Here is a 16,879-nt window from a genome sequence, read left to right on the forward strand (position 1 = left end):
GAAATGAGACACCAGGTGGGATAAAACTGAATACGACTAATGTGAGTCCAGAAACGTACTGTCAAAGAGAACGAAGAGATTTTTTCTAATAAGAAATAAAGACCACACAGACCCTGTTAAGGAAAGAAGCAGGCATGCCAAAGCGTCTTACCCCCCGAGGAAGCAGCAGGTTGGTTAGTAGTTACTGACAGCACAGTCGATCCTGGAAACATTAATGGAAGACATGAGGACGAGGACGAGGAGATGGAAGTCACGTGGCGGCAGAAAAATATCACCAAAAAGATCGAACAGCGTTAATCAAAATCATTTATGTGCAGAAGCTCATATAAAACATAATCCGTCTACAGATGAATCAACTTCTTTGAACAAATTGAATTATTGGTTATTAAAACAGAAACAATAAAAAATATAGAGAAGGTTGCACTAAATACAGCTGCAAAGTTGTTAAGAGGCCAAAGTGTAAGAATTAAACTGGGTGACGTTCACGTGTTATTTCTTTAGTAAAATATAAAACTGAGGAGAACAAATCAATAATTCTGACTCATCATTAACTGTAAATTAACTGAAAAAAAAAATAAATAAATCAAGCACAAGCCCAAATTTACCTGCATCTTCTGACATTTTATCGATAAAAGGCCAAGAAATGAATTTTCACAAGAAGTGAAAACTAATAAAAAATTTGAATGTTTAATATTAATCCGATCAAAGACTCTTTTATTCAGGGAAGAAAATCTCTTCTATGAATGTGAATTTGATTTCCTTTTGTGATTTTCCTCAGAGCGGCGCTGAGCTTCTGGATGTTAAAGGAATCTGCGGCGGCGGCGGCGGCGGCGCTGCAGGATGCTCGTCCTTACCCTGAGCTGTGGGGTTAGTAGCTGGGTGGTTAGTGGGAGCAGAAACTGATGCTGCGCTGCTGCTCGTCTGCTGAGCTACAGGAGGAGCAAACAAAGCAGATCCGATAAACAGCAGTCTGTCAGCAGGTAACGGCGTTTCAACATTCATGGATAAACCCTGTTTCCTGTATCCGTCTCTGTTGGGACTCAGTTTGAATTCCACTCAGTCTTTGCATCTAAAGATAATTTTACTTCAGTGGAAGTCTGAGAAACAACCGGAGTTAAATCTGTTTCCAACACACAAACATTTCTTATCTCGCCTCGACCAGATAATTAACTTACTTTTTGCTAGCCTCATGCTAACTGTGCTAGCTTAGAAACCAGCTGTGTTTGTGTATTTGTGTTGTCTTTAATGAACAGAAAAACAGATGTGAGCAGCAAAAAAGGAAACAGGACAAAATCAGGCCGTTGACGTTCGGCGTCAGAGAGCCATAAAATGGAAATATGGTTAGCTACCTTACCATGTGCCGTGCTGCCGGTGGGAGGAGCGTTAGTGGCGGGGCTGCTGGTGACGGTGATGGTAGTGGGAGGCATAACTGATTAGCACAACAAGTCGGCACGTCAGTAACACAAAACACACAACCAGGCTGCGCTAATGACAAAAAGCCTCTGGACTCGTTTGGTCGCAGGATCAACCTCAAAAGTCTTTCTTGATTCTGATGAAAACAAGAATCACAGAAATCCTTTTGACACAAACTGCGTTTTTCCCAAAAAAAAGTTTGGTTTGATTTTCTGTTTTTCGACACACTCAAAAAAGAAGCTCCAAAATCTCTTTTCAAATATTGGAATGATCAGTCAGAGCGAGCGTTAGAAAGCAAACATAAAAATCATTCTTCACAAATTGGTGGAATCAGCTTTGGAGGCGTTCAGCCAACAAACTGCAGTTTGGGAGTTTTTCTGCACCAAAAGTCTGGAGACGCTCACAGCAGCAGAAGAAGCCTTACCAGAGGAGGAGGAGGAGCTGGTGGTGCTGGTGGTTGGGGTTAGAGGCATGCTAGTGGTGGGGGTGGTGGATGGAGAGAGGACTGGAGATGGCAAAGTGGAGGACCGCGGATGGGAAAGATGGGAAAGATGTTAACGCTGCCGGGTGCACAGATTATTTTCCAGCATGCAACACTTCACACTTCATGAATAAAACCTCAGCAGCAGGAAGTGTCAGCTGGTGTTTGCTCCTCAGCAGCTCTCTCCCATGTACACAGTATTTAAACCGCCAGATTTCCAAATAAATGACTGATTTGTCACCATGACATAAAAACAGAGGCTGCACTGTAAAGTCTAACTAAGCTCACCAAAAGCATACAAACTGATCGATGCTTTGAAAGTAAAGTGGACCACAAACTGGATTCTGCACAACCAAATCCTTATTTAGAGGAATCGAATCCACCTGAAAAGAAACTGCATGGTGTCCTTGATCATTTCCATCAGAAATAGTATTAGTATTTTTTTTTATTATTATTACTTGAAAGTTTTTACTTTTATTTTTATTTCAAGTGAATATTTATTAATGTAGTAAAAGGATGAGTTTGGGAGAAAGTTATCAGCCTTAATTTTCCTCCAGCAGTGCTCAACTCTCAAACAAATAGTTGCTTCAGGGAATCTGAGATGCTCACAACAAAGCAGAGGGACCGAAGAAGCCTTACCAGAGGAGGAGGAGGAGGAGCTGGTGGTGCTGGTGGTTGGGGTTAGAGGCATGCTAGTGGTGGGGGTGGTGGATGGAGAGAGGACTGGAGATGACAAATCAAAGGGTACAGCAGAAGGACCACAGACGGGAGACACAACAGTGTTAACGCTGCCATCCCAACGCTCCGTTTAAATGAACTTTCACAACCGTTTCTGCGCTCACGGCTGAGAACTCCAACAAACTTGTGCAGTAAAATAAAGATTTCCCTCTTAAGTTCAGCAGAGGACTCTTTTCCTGCTCAAAGAGCCGGAGCTGTGAACACTCATTCACCAGCACAACTGCTTTTATGTCGTTTTTACTCAGAGAAAAATGGTGTAAAGGTGAATTAACCCAAGAAAATATTTGATGGAGCTGTTTCCCTGAATGCAGCGGGAGCTAATATTTATGTAGCCTCAGTCCTCCTCGGGCCTTCTCCCAGGTAGATCATAAATAATAAAGGCTTTTTACTTTCAAGTGAAACAGCTTCATGCAACTTTTCATGAGCTCTTCAAAGCACAGAATCAGAGGGAGGTGTAGACTTTTGGAAAAACCATTTTAGGTAATATTTTTTTGGGGGGGTTTCATAATGAACTTTAAATGACTTCATTAAAAATGCGTCCTTGAATATCTGTCACATTTATAGGTAATGAGGCGAAAGAGAAAAAAGAAAATGAGCTGAGACAAAAAAAAAAAGAGTTCCTCTGAGTGTGATGCTATTCACATAAATCCAAAAATAAGGTAAAAGGGAAAAGCATCAAAACGGATCCGCTCAGCGGCTGAACAACATAAATGAGCAGGGTAGAGGGAAGAAGGAGGAGATGGAGGAGATCAGAAAAAGTGACGAAGAAATGAAGTGAAGAGGAGGAAAAGTGTAAGAAGCTGAAGATGAGGAGGCAGCAGGAGAAGGTGGAGGCCGAGGTGAGGGTGGCTTACCGTGGGCGTTGGCATTAGTAGCATGGATGGTGTTAGTGGAGTCAGTGGATGAGGTGGCGGGAGAGGAAGCGGCTGGCGGGAGTGACAAGGGGGGGGGTCGGGACGAGAGAGAGAAGAAGCAGAAGACGGTGAATGGTCGAGAAGCTGCATCACAAAAGATCATCTTCACTTCAGAACCTGCGACATCACCAGGTGGCCAACTGGACTTGCTGTCGGCGACGTAACCCCCGCCCTGACTCACACAGACTTCAGACCGTCCAACAGCAAGTCCACTTGGCTGTGACCTTTGACCTGGACAACCGACAACTTTCTCTGCAAATAAAACTGCAAGAATTTCTTCATTAGCGACTGATTTGTTGAGCCGTGAAGCAGATCTGAAAAAAAAAAAAAAAAATCACCTGGTACGTTTCTCCAGCTCATCAGAACCGAACCAGACCTGAACCGGGCTTCATGTCAGAAATAAATAATCACACTGTGACGGTTCCCTGGCCGCCCACCTGACGGACCCGGTCCGGCGTTCAGGCCCTCCTGCTGGTCTGCTGGACTCAGCTATATTCAGGAAGTCGGGCTGGAGCCTAATTGGCCAAATTCCATCATGAGCACAAAACTGACCTTTGGAAAAAATGTCCCTCGGAGGCATCCGTAAAGCAGGATAGTGTGAGAGCTGACATTTGGGGAGTGGGGTCAGCTCATTAAACTGGAAAACTGGGAACAAGCAGACTGAAGCATCTGTGTCCTTTCCAAGAATGTCTTCGTTTGGACCGACTTGATGGAGATTCCCGTCCTTCTTCTTTTCTCATCTGCTCGTCTTTATTTGTAAGTCACGTGTTCCTCTCCATCGTTCGGCCATCGGAGGAAAAGAAACTTATTTTCAGGGCCGCTTTTTCTGCGTCATTTCAGAATTGTGAATCTAAATTTTAGCCCTAAAAACGGATTGATCATTGAAATCTGAATATCCACAGATTGTTTCGTGGCATTAGAGGAAACTGTAATGGAGCAGGATGAGAGATGGTCCTGCGGTTAGATTGTATCCAACAGTGGTGGATGGACGCGCTCTGCTTTTCAAATCAAACCCATCAAATCCGTCAAAATTAGCACGATCGCACAGAAAATCTGTCTAATCTGCTAATTTAAAAAATAAAACGCAGACTGCTTCTTCTGTCCAGCTGATGTTTAAAGGAGCGGCCACTTTATAGCTTTTGTTTTTCTCCTCCTTCAGCCATCGTCCTCATTTCCTTTCCTTCTTTTCAGACCTTCAACTTTTTATTTCTTTAACTTACCCATCAGCCCTGTCGGGACGCCGTTAATCTGAAAAGTTAGCGTGACCTCGAGTTGGCGGCAAACTTTTAAACCAACATCATTGAAAAACAGGTGATTGCAGGTTAGAGGAGGCATCATTATTATTATTATTATTATCAGTCGGCAGTGGGTTGGACGTGGTGCACTTGTTATCCGCCTGTGTCCTGAGTGGAGGTGTGTTTATTTTCCCTACCTGGGCAGCCCAGTCCAGGGGAGTCACAGCTGGTGGGGAGAGGTGTGTTGCTGGGTGGGGAGACACCTTTGAGGAGGGGAGGGCAGATTAAAAACACACGTTAGGGTTCATTCTTTCAAATGTTCAGGGAGGATTTAGAGTTTAGAGAAGTATTCACTCAGCCAGGTTTGGGATCGTCAGTTTTTAGGTTAGTTGGTTTTTACACATTTTTAATGACTGCACACTGTTTGAGGGAAATCTCTGAATTTTAGATTTTAGACCAGATTATTATTATTTTTAATGATTTACAGCTGTCACTGTAATGATGCGTTTGAGGTTGGCTGGGAACTTTCACAAAGTCAGAGTCATCTTGACCTTTTTAAATTTTAAATAACTTTTGGGAAGAATTGCTGATACAAATATTGTGTAACTCCCAGCAGGCTCTGTAATTTGTAATTGCTCGCTGGTTTTGAAACAATTTGTTAATCCGTCTGACTCCCTGGATGTTCGCCTCGGAGAAAGTTTCCCACACCAGCTCTCGACATCCTGCAGGTTTCCCATCAGTCCGAGGCTGTGGGCTGCGGCGGCTCACGGGAATCAGACGAACTGACGTTTTGTTTCAGGGACAGTCTGTCTGACCGACTGTGTGCGAACAGCAGCCAAGTCTCAAACGCTTCCCGACTACTTTGGCAGTTTGAAATGTAATCCAGAGGCCCAGGAACAGGAACACACACAGCGTTCGAGAGGACGGGATGCAGGTCAAAGCAGGTGAGGAGGCCTGAATGTCAAACTGTCCCTGTCTTCCTCCGACTCCTCTCTTAACCTCCTTCTTTCCAGTTTCTCCTCATTCTTTTCTCATTTCTCTTTTTGTCCAATTTGTTTCTTCACGAAGGGGCAAACTGGAACGTTTACTTGCAGATCGCAGCATACAATACAATTCTCTGAGCCCCAAATAAAGTGAAATATGAATCATATTATATTATGACGTGTGAATGTTTTTGTTTGTGTTTCCGGTTTCATTAAGTTTAGAGCGCACAAATGAACCGATCGGTCTCTAATTATCAGTTCTAATGAATCAAACCATTAAGCAGCAGGAAGCAGCCTGAATTTCCATGTTTCTACTCTTACTCTTGGAAAAAGAAACACAAACGTCGGTTCTGCACACACACACACGGCGTCTATCTGAATTTCAGAGAAATGAAACGGGGGACAGTCAGTGAGAGAAGTCGCTCTGTGCCAGCTTAGGTGTTAACAATGTAAATTACAACAAAAACAAATATATACACATTTCCTTTTCTGCCGACTGGCCCATCTGTCTGTTGCAGTTTGTCCACATTTGTGAAATTCTGCTTCATGTTCAGCTGAACTAATAGCTGACGTGTGTCATTAAAGCTTTTCCATTCGCCGTTCCCAGCGCTCGGTGTCTTCACTGGGAAAACGAAGGCAGACCAGGATTTAGATTGTCTCTTTGTGGTCTGGCTCCGTCCTGGATGACTTCAAGGTGCCCTGTGGAGTTCTTGACCACGAGCAAAGCTCAGAAAGGACCGACGGTTCTAATGATGAATCCCTGCTGCATGAAAAAATACGTTTAAACGGTCCAAGTTTTCTTGTGGATGATCCAGTTACTTCCCCGGATACACAACCCGACATTTGAAGGATTATTCTTCATTTTCAAACGACAGTCTTGATGTTAACGAAATAAAATATTATCTAAACACTAATTTGAGTTCAGTGGTTGATTTTGGGTTGAACCTCACAGTTTAAACTGAGCTGGTAGGTTAAATCCAGGCTCATAATTCAAACCTGAACTCATCACCAACACTCGGAGGTTCAGCCTGAAGTAACACTCACCCAAATGGCGGCTGTGTTGCCATGGTTACAAAGACTTTGGCCGTCCAGTCTTTTTTATAAACGCACTTTTCCATTCGCTCCCTCCATCGTCACGACAACCGTGATATGCTGCCTAGCAACAACATCGAACTACGGTTCATCACAGCCGGATGACAGACGACCTATTGGTCACAAAAAGAGTCTAAACTGGAATGTTATAATGATCGTGTTTCTGCTTTTTGACAATGTCACCAGGAGAGACGGACAAGACTACCAAGCCAACAGAAGCCGTCCTGAGGGGCCGAGACTGACGGGCGCCTGAGAGTCTTTAAATGGTCTCTTCACCTTCTGGCATCAATGAGAGATGAAAGACGGCGTGATACACGCACACAAGTACAGATAGTGTGACGCACAATTTGGCAAAGAACTGTCGACACACACGTATCCGGCCACGAGCACGGCGGGCGTCTGGTGACAGCTCCTCCTCTGCCTCCATCAACGCCGGCCTCATTACCGGAGCAAAGAGAGACATAAAAACGGGCCCCGGAGCGTTTTTGGGGGGCCTCGTAAAAGGCAGGCAGCGTTTTCAAGGCAAACAAAATGAAGTGCACCTTTTTTCTGCACGGGGAGGAAAACAAGTGTGAAATGGACTTTCCACTGCATGAAGCAGTTGAAAGCTTCGGTGTTCTGAGTGTCCTGGAAATCCATTTCTAAAGAAGCTGTACATTTTTAATGCATCCATTAAGCTCTGGTTGAGTCTGATTCTTTCAGTTATAAGAGACGGTGGACATTTAGTTTGTCTTTGTGCTGCAAACTGATGAGAGTGGAACTCATTTTTAGATTCAGCTGTTCAACAGATAAAAACCAACTGCAACAAATACACTATTTTTTTTTTAATAATAAGAGCTATGTTATGTGATTTTTGACTTTTAACCTCAGTCTGTTTGTTTCAGAGGTAATCTGATTAAACAACTGAAAAAACGAAATAAATATTTGAATATTAAATATCTGGACGACTGTGATGTTATAAATCCAATCGTGGCTGAGCAGCAGACGGTGACGGTGACTGCAGCTAACCTGAGAGCCATGAGAGAGAATTCAAATCCACTGAAGCTCAGGACGCGTCTGTCCAAACACACCGACCGTGTTTGTTTCTCTGTCACCTCATAAAGCTTCTCCATTCCCGTCTGCCTGAAGGTTTATGTTTCAGGGGCGCCACACGGGATTTTGGGCCCCATGAAAAGAATCTTTACAGTTATACATCTTATACATCTTCCAGTTTATGTGACCTGCCTGTGAGTTTAATCTGTTTCCTGCTGCTGGAATGAATCTTTCTCTGCAGGAAGGAGGATCGATCTCTTTTTATTATTCATTCTGTAATCAATGCAGCGCAACAGATTTCTGCTCGATGGGTGCCAAACTATTTATTGATAAGTACTAATAATTTAGAACCAGACAACTAACTTCAATCTCTGTCGATATTACTGCTTAAGTAAAAAAAAAAAAAAAAAGAGGGTTTCAACACCAAGACGTCAGCGAGTGCATTGTAGCAAATAATATGAATTAAGTGATGATATCAACTTTAAAAGGGATTATTGCACATTCTCCTGCATGCATCATAGCTCAGTTAGCACAAGCCAATTCATACCTACCTCCAGGACACAGACACACACACAAACACACACATACTGTAGACGTACACGAGCAGCATGTTAGCAGCACTCACCACTAGTTGGCGCAGCAGTAGTTAAGTGAATGCAATGAGGGTAGCAGACTGTGAAGAGAAGGACAGATTAGTGGACATCAGTGCGGGGACACTTCAGGAAAACATTTTCAATCACATTGACGCCACGTCCATTAGTCCACGAAAACTATCAGCTCATCAGCTCATTCAAAAGTCAAAGAGAAAGAGACAGACAAGCACAAGACAAAGTCTATTAGAGTCCAGGAATTAGACAGAGCCCTACGAAACGGTGTGTGCTTAAATCAGCTGCGCAGCCACTTCCTGCTTCCTCTGACCTCTGACCTCTGACACTGTACTGGAACAGTTTTTGGTTTTTAACTGAATAAACTCAGAGCTTTCGTTTCAAACCAGCTCACTTCAGTCTGCTGCTGAAAAAACCGAAACTGAGTCGAAGAAAGAAGGAAGGAAGGAAATGAAAGATAGAAACAGATACGACAGACAGAAAGATTGGAAAGAAAGAAAAAGACCACGAGGAAGACGGACAGAAGACAAATAACACAACAGTACATTTCAGATCCCCTGTTGTGTTTTTGTGCGATCAAGTTTAAGATTTTTCAGCGTTCTTTCTCTTCAGTTGTTTGAACGTCGTTTTTTTAATTCTCTGCAGTTTTTGTTGATTCTCTGCTAGATGAAATCAAACCACTTTTCTCTGAGCGCTCATCACATGCTTTCGTTGTCTCTCAGCGACAGATGAGATTTCATGGAGAGTGAGAAAAGCAACTCCCCAGCTATCTGTGTGCGATTGTGTGCGTCGCAGAATCAGAAAACTAAGTGCAGATTCATGCATTTCTTAAAAACCACTGCAGGTCTCTGAGGCTTACAAGCATGCATACACACGTGCGCAAACACACACACACACACACAGGGTACAGTGTTGGCATGATTTACCCTGAAACCACTGCGGCTAACCTCCTGTGGCTACACACTCATTTACAGAACTTTTGAATAAGAAGTGCTTCTCAGTGGACACACACACACACACACACACACACACACACACACACACAGTGTAATACTTAAATACAGTGAGAAAATGTTGATTATGTAAACTTTCAGGTTTCAGGTTTCAAGTGTGTTTAGAATCTCTGTGGTCATTTTCATGTGTGTGTCTGTGTTTGTATATACACTCAGGTTGTGTGGATTTTGCATTTTGATGGTCAATATACAAACAAACACTGAAACATCTCGCAGTAAATAATCTATCCATCTAAATATAGGGCTGTGTGTGTGTGTGTGTGTGTGCGTGTGTGGAGGAAGTCACCATGAACTTTGTGTATTTTATCAGCCAACTGGGTCTTTGGAGCAGAGCGGGAACTCGGCGCTGGAGTCAATTAACTCGGCAGCCGAAGTCAAAATCAACTAGAAATTGGCTGAAGTCTGGTTGTAATTTTCCACCCTGATGGCAAACACACTGAAACACTTTGTTTCTCTACAGTACCACAAATCTGTGTCTGTGTGTGTCTGTGTGTGTGAGACGAAGACATATTTGTCAAACAGTACAACAACTTTCAGAACGATTGTGACTTTGTTTATTTTTGTAAGATTTGAGAAAAGTTGCTGTGCCTCTTTCTCATGTTTTGGCTAGCATATAGAACTAAATTATCTTTATGGTTCACTTTAGTTTGAATGGTGACCAAAGAAACTTTTGGTTCTTACTGAAGATGCAATTCTTCCTCCTGTTTTATAATCCTAATGATTTCCTGTCGGGGGGTGTTACTCACTGCAGCTGAGCGTGGTGTCGGTCTGGGCCAGACTGGAGGGGATGGTCCAGTGGCTGTTGTCCCAGTCGATGACGTTGCCCACCGTGTCGCATGTCAGCGCCTGGAGCTGGTGCTCTGTCATGGCGTAATCCCACAGCCGGAGGTTGTACATGTTCCCCGGAAAGTTGTTCTGCCCTAAAAGCGAAGACAGGCCGTCGTCATCGCACAACACCACAACGTGAACATCGCAATGTTTCAGAGTCGACAATGACGTTCTGTGGAAGGTCGACCTCCTACCTGATGTCAGGAGGTCAAAATCTGAAGGGACAGGGTGATGAGGCTGTTTTAACATGACCTCTGACCTCTGAGTGGCTCAAATTCAGACTAACTTCAACTCAATCTGAGATCAGAAAGCTGGACTGAAGCTCAAATGATGAAGCGTGTCTGCTTCGACGGGCTGAACAGCTAACAAAACATGTCAAAATCCTACATTTAGGATAAAAGCCAAAGACTTACCTCCTAACCGGAACTGTCCACCGGCAGGGACGGAGTGTCCGATGGTGAGGGAGCAGATTTGGGTCTTGTATTGTCCATTAACATAAACCTCCACCTGACCGTTTGAGGACGTCCAGAGGAGACACAAACGCTTCATGCTGGACGTGAAGTCGGCGGAGGACACCATGCTGTTGATCGGACACGTCACTCCGTTGATGTTCATCGCCATGCCGGCCGGCGTGGAGCCCACGCTCAGCCTCTCGGCGCCGCTCATTTCCAAGTAGGTGAAGAAGGTCTCTTTCTGTTCAGGAGGAAACAAACTGGAGATGGAAACTCCACAGACCACCTTAAGATGTCTGCTGGTTCAGTTCAGTTGGGCGATGCCAAAGTGGAATGGTTTGTTTTCAGCCCAACTTCAGTTTTTGTTTGGAAGTTATTAGCTCAACTTTCAGGCCTAACGTTAGCATTTACAGCGATGTAAAATTAAAACTTCAGTCTTTTCTCAAGTCTTTTCTTTGTTGTGAGTTTATTAGTGATATAAAAAACGAAATCCCCTGATTAGCTCACTGCAACCATCGTCGCTCCGTCGTACCTGTTTCTGGTTGGTGCGTTCGACCTCGAAGCAAACCGTCAGCTGATTGAGCGCTGGGATGGAAACAGAGTTGGCCACCTTGGTGACCTGAGTGTTGCCGCTGGTTATTTTGACCTTCTGGTTCCTCAGTGCCACGGCAACTAGAGATGAGGGACGAACAAAGGGAAGGAAGGATAGTAGGAAAGGAGACGGGATAGAGGAAAGAGGAGAAGAAAAGAAAATACAGAGCGAGCAAGAGAAGTCACCAAAACAGAAAGAAATGTGAATAACGGAAAGAATGAGAAAGAAATGTGGAAAAGAAGAACAAGGAATGAAAATAAAAGGAGGGAGAAATTAGATTTGTATTTATAATTATAGAAAAAAGAGTAATTAAGAGCACAAAGGTGTAAATAAAGAGGGGGAGGAAAATCCAAAGGATGAAAAGAGCGGAAATATAAAAAGTGAAAAAATGAACACAGAGTTCTTCATTAATTACTTGAATTAACGGTCTAATAGTGATTTTAACTGATGGCTGATTTTTCACCACAAAAGAACGTTGGCTCGACTCAAAACAGCCACTAACACACACTTGATGTAGAAAACACACACACACACACACACACACTCTTCTGGACGCACAAACCATCCGCAAGTATTGATGATTCAGCGTTTTGGTGTCTTTTCCCAGCAGAAGGACTCTGACAGGGTGAGTTCAAAAAACAGCCACACACAACACACACACACTTCCAGCCATGCAAATACCAGTGAACGCACATTAGGGCACGCACACACAGATGCACCAGTCTGGTGTCAGAGCGGCCCAGTCCTCCTTTGGTAGGCCCATACTCAGACTGGTTGGTGCTGATTCTCTGATGTCTGTGTTCTCCAATTTAAACCCAATTAAAGCTGCAGGATCTGATAAAGCTGACTTATCGGTTCAGTAAACATCCAGGTTCATCTTCTGTCTGTCTGCACTTACTGGAGATGAGGATTCTGAGCTTCAGACGGTTTATATTCTCCTCTTTCTGTTGACCAAATCCTGAGTGGTCAGAGTGAACCTGACAGATTTATTATTCATGCTTAAATACAATCACATTCTTTGGAGAGATTATTCTGTGAGTGCGTGCCAACACAGATCCCAGACCCGGGGATCAGGTCTCGGTCTGGACCTACCGTGCCGGAAGCTAACACTGAACCCTTTCTTCTGCACGCTGAAGTCTGAGGTAAAAGACAGCTCCATCACGTTCCCCGTCGAGTTCAGAGTCAGCCCGTTGGCCGTCAGGCCGCAGAACTTAACGTCAGCGTTTCCTGTGTTCACCACCACCCGGTCGTAGATGCAGCCCGGCGCCTCCTCCAGGTCAAACTCCAGGAAGGACAGCTGGATGATGAAGCCGGCGGGAGCCTGAATGATCCACTTGCAGGTTTGTGAATTGGGGTATTTCTGGGGGTAGCAGGGCGACGTGATTCTCCCCTGGACGTCCGTCAGGACCAGGTTACAGTTTGTGGAGCTGCAGCCCAGAACTGGAGCTGACGGCAGGATGAAACATTCATGAACTTTCAGGTCGGGTCAAATCAGTCAGAGGACAAGACGCTGACAGGCAGGGACACAAGGGGACAGGACAAGGTAGCACACAGGACAAGGGGCAAGAGGCAAACACCTTAAACCTTTAGGAATCAGGAGGCTAGGAGGGAGGCTTCAGGGACAAACAGCTGAGTCGGCATAAAAAGGGAATTCTTGTCAGTCAGTCCAGACCGAGCAGTCCAGGAGGTAAAGACAAGTAAAAGGACCAAGTCCAAGTTTTCAAGAAAGTTAGAAGGACTTCAAGGATTCAGGAGACAAACCGAGAATTTATTTCTTTCCAAGGCAACAAGAGGACAAGAAGAAGAGTTTAGAAATCAAAAGGTTGCACTCCAGGGATCATGGGAAAACAGACACAAGGCGGGAGAAGACAAGACAAGTCGTGCAGTTAGGTAAAGGTTCAGCAGCCAAGAGAGGGATCAATCAATCAATCAGTCAATCAATCAATCAATCAGTCAGGGACTCTGAGAGCTGATTGATTGGATTGGACAGAAGTGGCCTGATGACAGTCACTTCTGCTGAGTCAGCATTGAACCGAATTCCAAGCTTTAGATAAAACAAACCACCGACGTTCGTGCTGGAAACCAAACACATGCAGAATTAAATGAGGAAAAAGTCACATTTATTATTTAGATTTTTTTTCTCAGGGAAAATCCAAGTAGTCAATTCCAATGAGTATTTTTAGAGCTGGAGGGGAAAACATGAAGTCGGTGCAGCTTCGTTGAATTCATCTGTCTCAACTAATCCTCTAAATGTGAAGCACCGAAATGTTTTTCAGCTATACGTGGAAACCTCTGAGGACGGACAGGAAGTTTTTCATCCACCGAGATTTAATACTGTGTCTGTTTTGTTTTTAGGGCCCTGATGTGTAGAAGATCTGCAGAGACGGACAAAAGCTCCAAAAGCTGCAACGTTACAGTCGATCCTTCTGGAAACTCATAATAGGTCGGTTTGTCAGAGACTCAGAGCCGACGCTGCTGATGGAGGGGATTCATTCACGGGTCGAACCAAAGAACACGTAGCCTTCATCACTCTAAACAACGGCTGGAAAGACGAGCCGGCCCTCACAAAAAATAATAACAGAAAGAGCTGAATGGAATGGAAGTGGAACAGATCTGGTTCGCCTCTCTCGCTCGGTGGTAACAATGCCCTAGTCTGATCTCAGGCCCGGCCTTCGACACGGCCAAAACCACACCAGCTCACTGGACAACGTCTAGAAACACCAGTGTGTGTGTGTGTGTGTTTGTATTTTAACTCTTACTTATTCCAAGAAAAGCAGCATTGGTGCACGTTTGGCAGCACCATCCATCGTCCATCTTCCCACGCTTGGAGCCCCTGCACCCCGCCACACGGTCCAGTGACTACTCTGCCATCTTTATCTTTTGTCTGTCAAATCAGCACAGCAGCCCCGCCCCCAAACCCCTCCCCTTTCCCTCCAAATGGAGCCTCATTTAAAAAATCAAAATCATGTTGTACTGATGACCGTAAACTAGAGACTGAGACCATAAACTGAGGGACATTTTCCCATAGACTTCAACACAGTCTGACTTTTTTTTTTTCTCCACACTTTTTTTTTCTCGCCCCTGATGACAATTAGATATAATAAAGTTGTGCCACTTTCATAAACAGCCTGTTGGTGTAAAGAATGAGAACAGAGATGTTCAAACGTTTTGTTGCTGTTGTTTGTCGTTTGCTTCATTTCGAAGGAGACACAACAGATTGTGTGTTACTTTGTTGTTCTGTTTTAAGGCGATGAATCGCTCACCGGAGTCTCTTTTTGGTCGTTCAGCAGCGAGCTGAAGAATTCCCGAAATTCAGACGCTCATGTTACTGATGATCAGAGACAAACACACAGATCAGTGAGCTCAGCCACACAAGCAGGAGGGTTCCTGAGCTTACAACTAAACACACACACAAAGCAGTGTGTGTGTGTGTGTGTGTGTGTGTGTGAGAGAGCTCAGCTTCTGGCATTAAAGTTGCTCAGCATGAAATTTCAGGAACATTTGGACGCGACATCAAAAAGCACAGAACTCTTTTTTCCCCACTAACGGAAAAACTAGAAGCAGCCACAAGACTCACATACCGAGCTGTCTCTCTCTTTCCCACCGCTGTCTAACACACAGACACACACACAGACACACACACACACACACACACACAGACATAGTAGTTTCCACTTCTCTCTTGGGGAGTGTTGACTTTTCTATCCCTCCATCTCTCCATAGAGTCGTAGAGTAGGTAGCTTTGTTCCTCTGTGTGTGTGTGTGTGTGTGTGTGTGTGTTTGTCGCTCTGAAGCATAAAAAGCTGCCTCTCGAGTTTCCCACCGCCCGGCCTCTTGTTTCCTCTTTATCCTCTCGTCTGAAGCTGCGACCTTTGACCTCTGACCTCTGACGGTCTCACCTGTCTCCACCGAGTCAGACAATGGGCGGAGCAACGCTGATGCAACAAAACCAAAGGCTGCGTCTTTTGTTGTTGTTGTTGTTGTTTTTTTTACTCCTTCTTGCCAAACAGGCTGCCTACATTACCCATAATGCATTCTGGAACCTGCAGCAGACTTTTCTATTTTCAAACTTCATCTGCTGATGTGTGATTTTTAAATTTTAATGTATTAACTGTGGCATACGTGAGGCTGTTGAGATGATTAATCACGCCGATTGTGAGGCAGTTTCGTGTGCGAAGAGCTGCTCCGCTGTAGGAAACCGGATTCAACTGTTGAGTTCTGATCTGAACGGAGAGCCAGCAGGACCGGATCCAGGATTTAGTGCTGACGCTGCTGTTACAGCCGTATCTCCTCACATCTCCAGCTTCGGAGGAAACCCCACCATTTATCATTACCACTGTACAGCTGCAGCGATTTTCCTCATCTGTTCTCCATCAGACACCGGAGGACGGTGTTTCTACCACTTTATACAGGAAAGGCTGATTTGCAATGCAAATCGTTCCATCGCCTCGGACAGTGGCGTCTCTGTTCTCAGGATAAATCTGATTGTTGAGGAAGAAGCAAATGAGATTTCTGAAGCAGGCTGAACACATGAGGTGCACGTTAAAGGTCCAACAGTCTGAAGGTTAAAGGTCAAACAGCCTGAAGGTTAAAGGTCCAACAATCTGAAGGTTAAAGGTCCAACAGCCTGAAGGTTAAAGGTCCAACAAGCTGAAGGTTAAAGGTCAAACAGTCTGAAGTTAAAGGTCAAACAGTCTGAAGTTAAAGGTCAAACAGCCTGAAGGTTAAAGGTCCAACAATCTGAAGGTTAAAGGTCCAACAGCCTGAAGGTTAAAGGTCAAACAGTCTGAAGTTAAAGGTCAAACAGTCTGAAGTTAAAGGTCAAACAGTCTGAAGGTTAAAGGTCCAACACTCTGAAGGTTAAAGGTCCAACAGCCTGAAGGTTAAAGCTCCAACAATCTGAAGGTTAAAGGTCAAACAGCCTGAAGGTTAAAGGTCCAACAATCTGAAGGTTAAAGGTCAAACAGTCTGAAGTTAAAGGTCAAACAGTCTGAAGGTTAAAGGTCCAACAATCTGAAGGTTAAAGGTCCAACAGCCTGAAGGTTAAAGCTCCAACAATCTGAAGGTTAAAGGTCAAACAGCCTGAAGGTTAAAGGTCCAACAATCTGAAGGTTAAAGGTCCAACATCTGAAGGTTAAAGGTCCAACAGTCTGAAGGTTAAAGGTCCAACAGTCTGAAGGTTAAAGTTCAAACAGCCTGAAGGTTAAAGGTCCAACAGCTGAGGTTAAAGGTCAACATCTGAAGGTTAAAGGTCAACAGCCTGAAGGTTAAAGGTCAACAGTCTGAAGGTTAAAGGTCAAACAGCCTGAAGGTTAAAGGTCAACAGTCTGAAGGTTAAAGGTCCAACAGTCTGAAGGTTAAAGGTCAACAGCCTGAAGGTTAAAGGTCCAACATCTGAAGGTTAAAGGTCAAACAGCCTGAAGGTTAAAGGTCAACAATCTGAAGGTTTAAAGGTCAAACAGCCTGAAGGTTAAAGGTCAAACAGTCTGAAGGTTAAAGGT

General features: G+C 44.3%; 1 protein-coding gene across 9 annotated transcripts in view; it reads right to left on the bottom strand.

Moving 5' to 3' along the window:
* adgrg6 (adhesion G protein-coupled receptor G6) overlaps positions 1-12,664 on the bottom strand; it is a 35,265-nt gene extending 22,601 nt beyond the window's left edge. For 2 of the 9 annotated variants that reach the window (XM_029495743.1, XM_029495747.1), the window contains exons 1-6: positions 12,471-12,664; positions 11,319-11,458; positions 10,748-11,027; positions 10,253-10,426; positions 4,979-5,044; positions 3,487-3,558 (exon numbers count right to left, since the gene is read on the bottom strand). In XM_029495743.1, the coding sequence (XP_029351603.1) occupies positions 3,487-3,558; positions 4,979-5,044; positions 10,253-10,426; positions 10,748-11,027; positions 11,319-11,458; positions 12,471-12,537 (799 nt within the window). In that variant the 5' untranslated portion in view covers positions 12,538-12,664. Of the gene's footprint in view, positions 1-151; positions 203-854; positions 930-1,354; positions 1,430-1,837; positions 1,984-2,533; positions 2,540-3,486; positions 3,559-4,978; positions 5,045-8,513; positions 8,562-10,252; positions 10,427-10,747; positions 11,028-11,318; positions 11,459-12,470 lie in introns of those variants that run through there. The other 7 variants (XM_029495744.1, XM_029495745.1, XM_029495746.1 and 4 more) reach the window with 7 other exon arrangements.
* Between the last annotated feature and the right edge of the window lie 4,215 nt (positions 12,665-16,879).

This window comes from Echeneis naucrates, chromosome 24, assembly GCF_900963305.1.
Source record: "Echeneis naucrates chromosome 24, fEcheNa1.1, whole genome shotgun sequence".
Classification (NCBI taxonomy): domain Eukaryota; kingdom Metazoa; phylum Chordata; class Actinopteri; order Carangiformes; family Echeneidae; genus Echeneis; species Echeneis naucrates.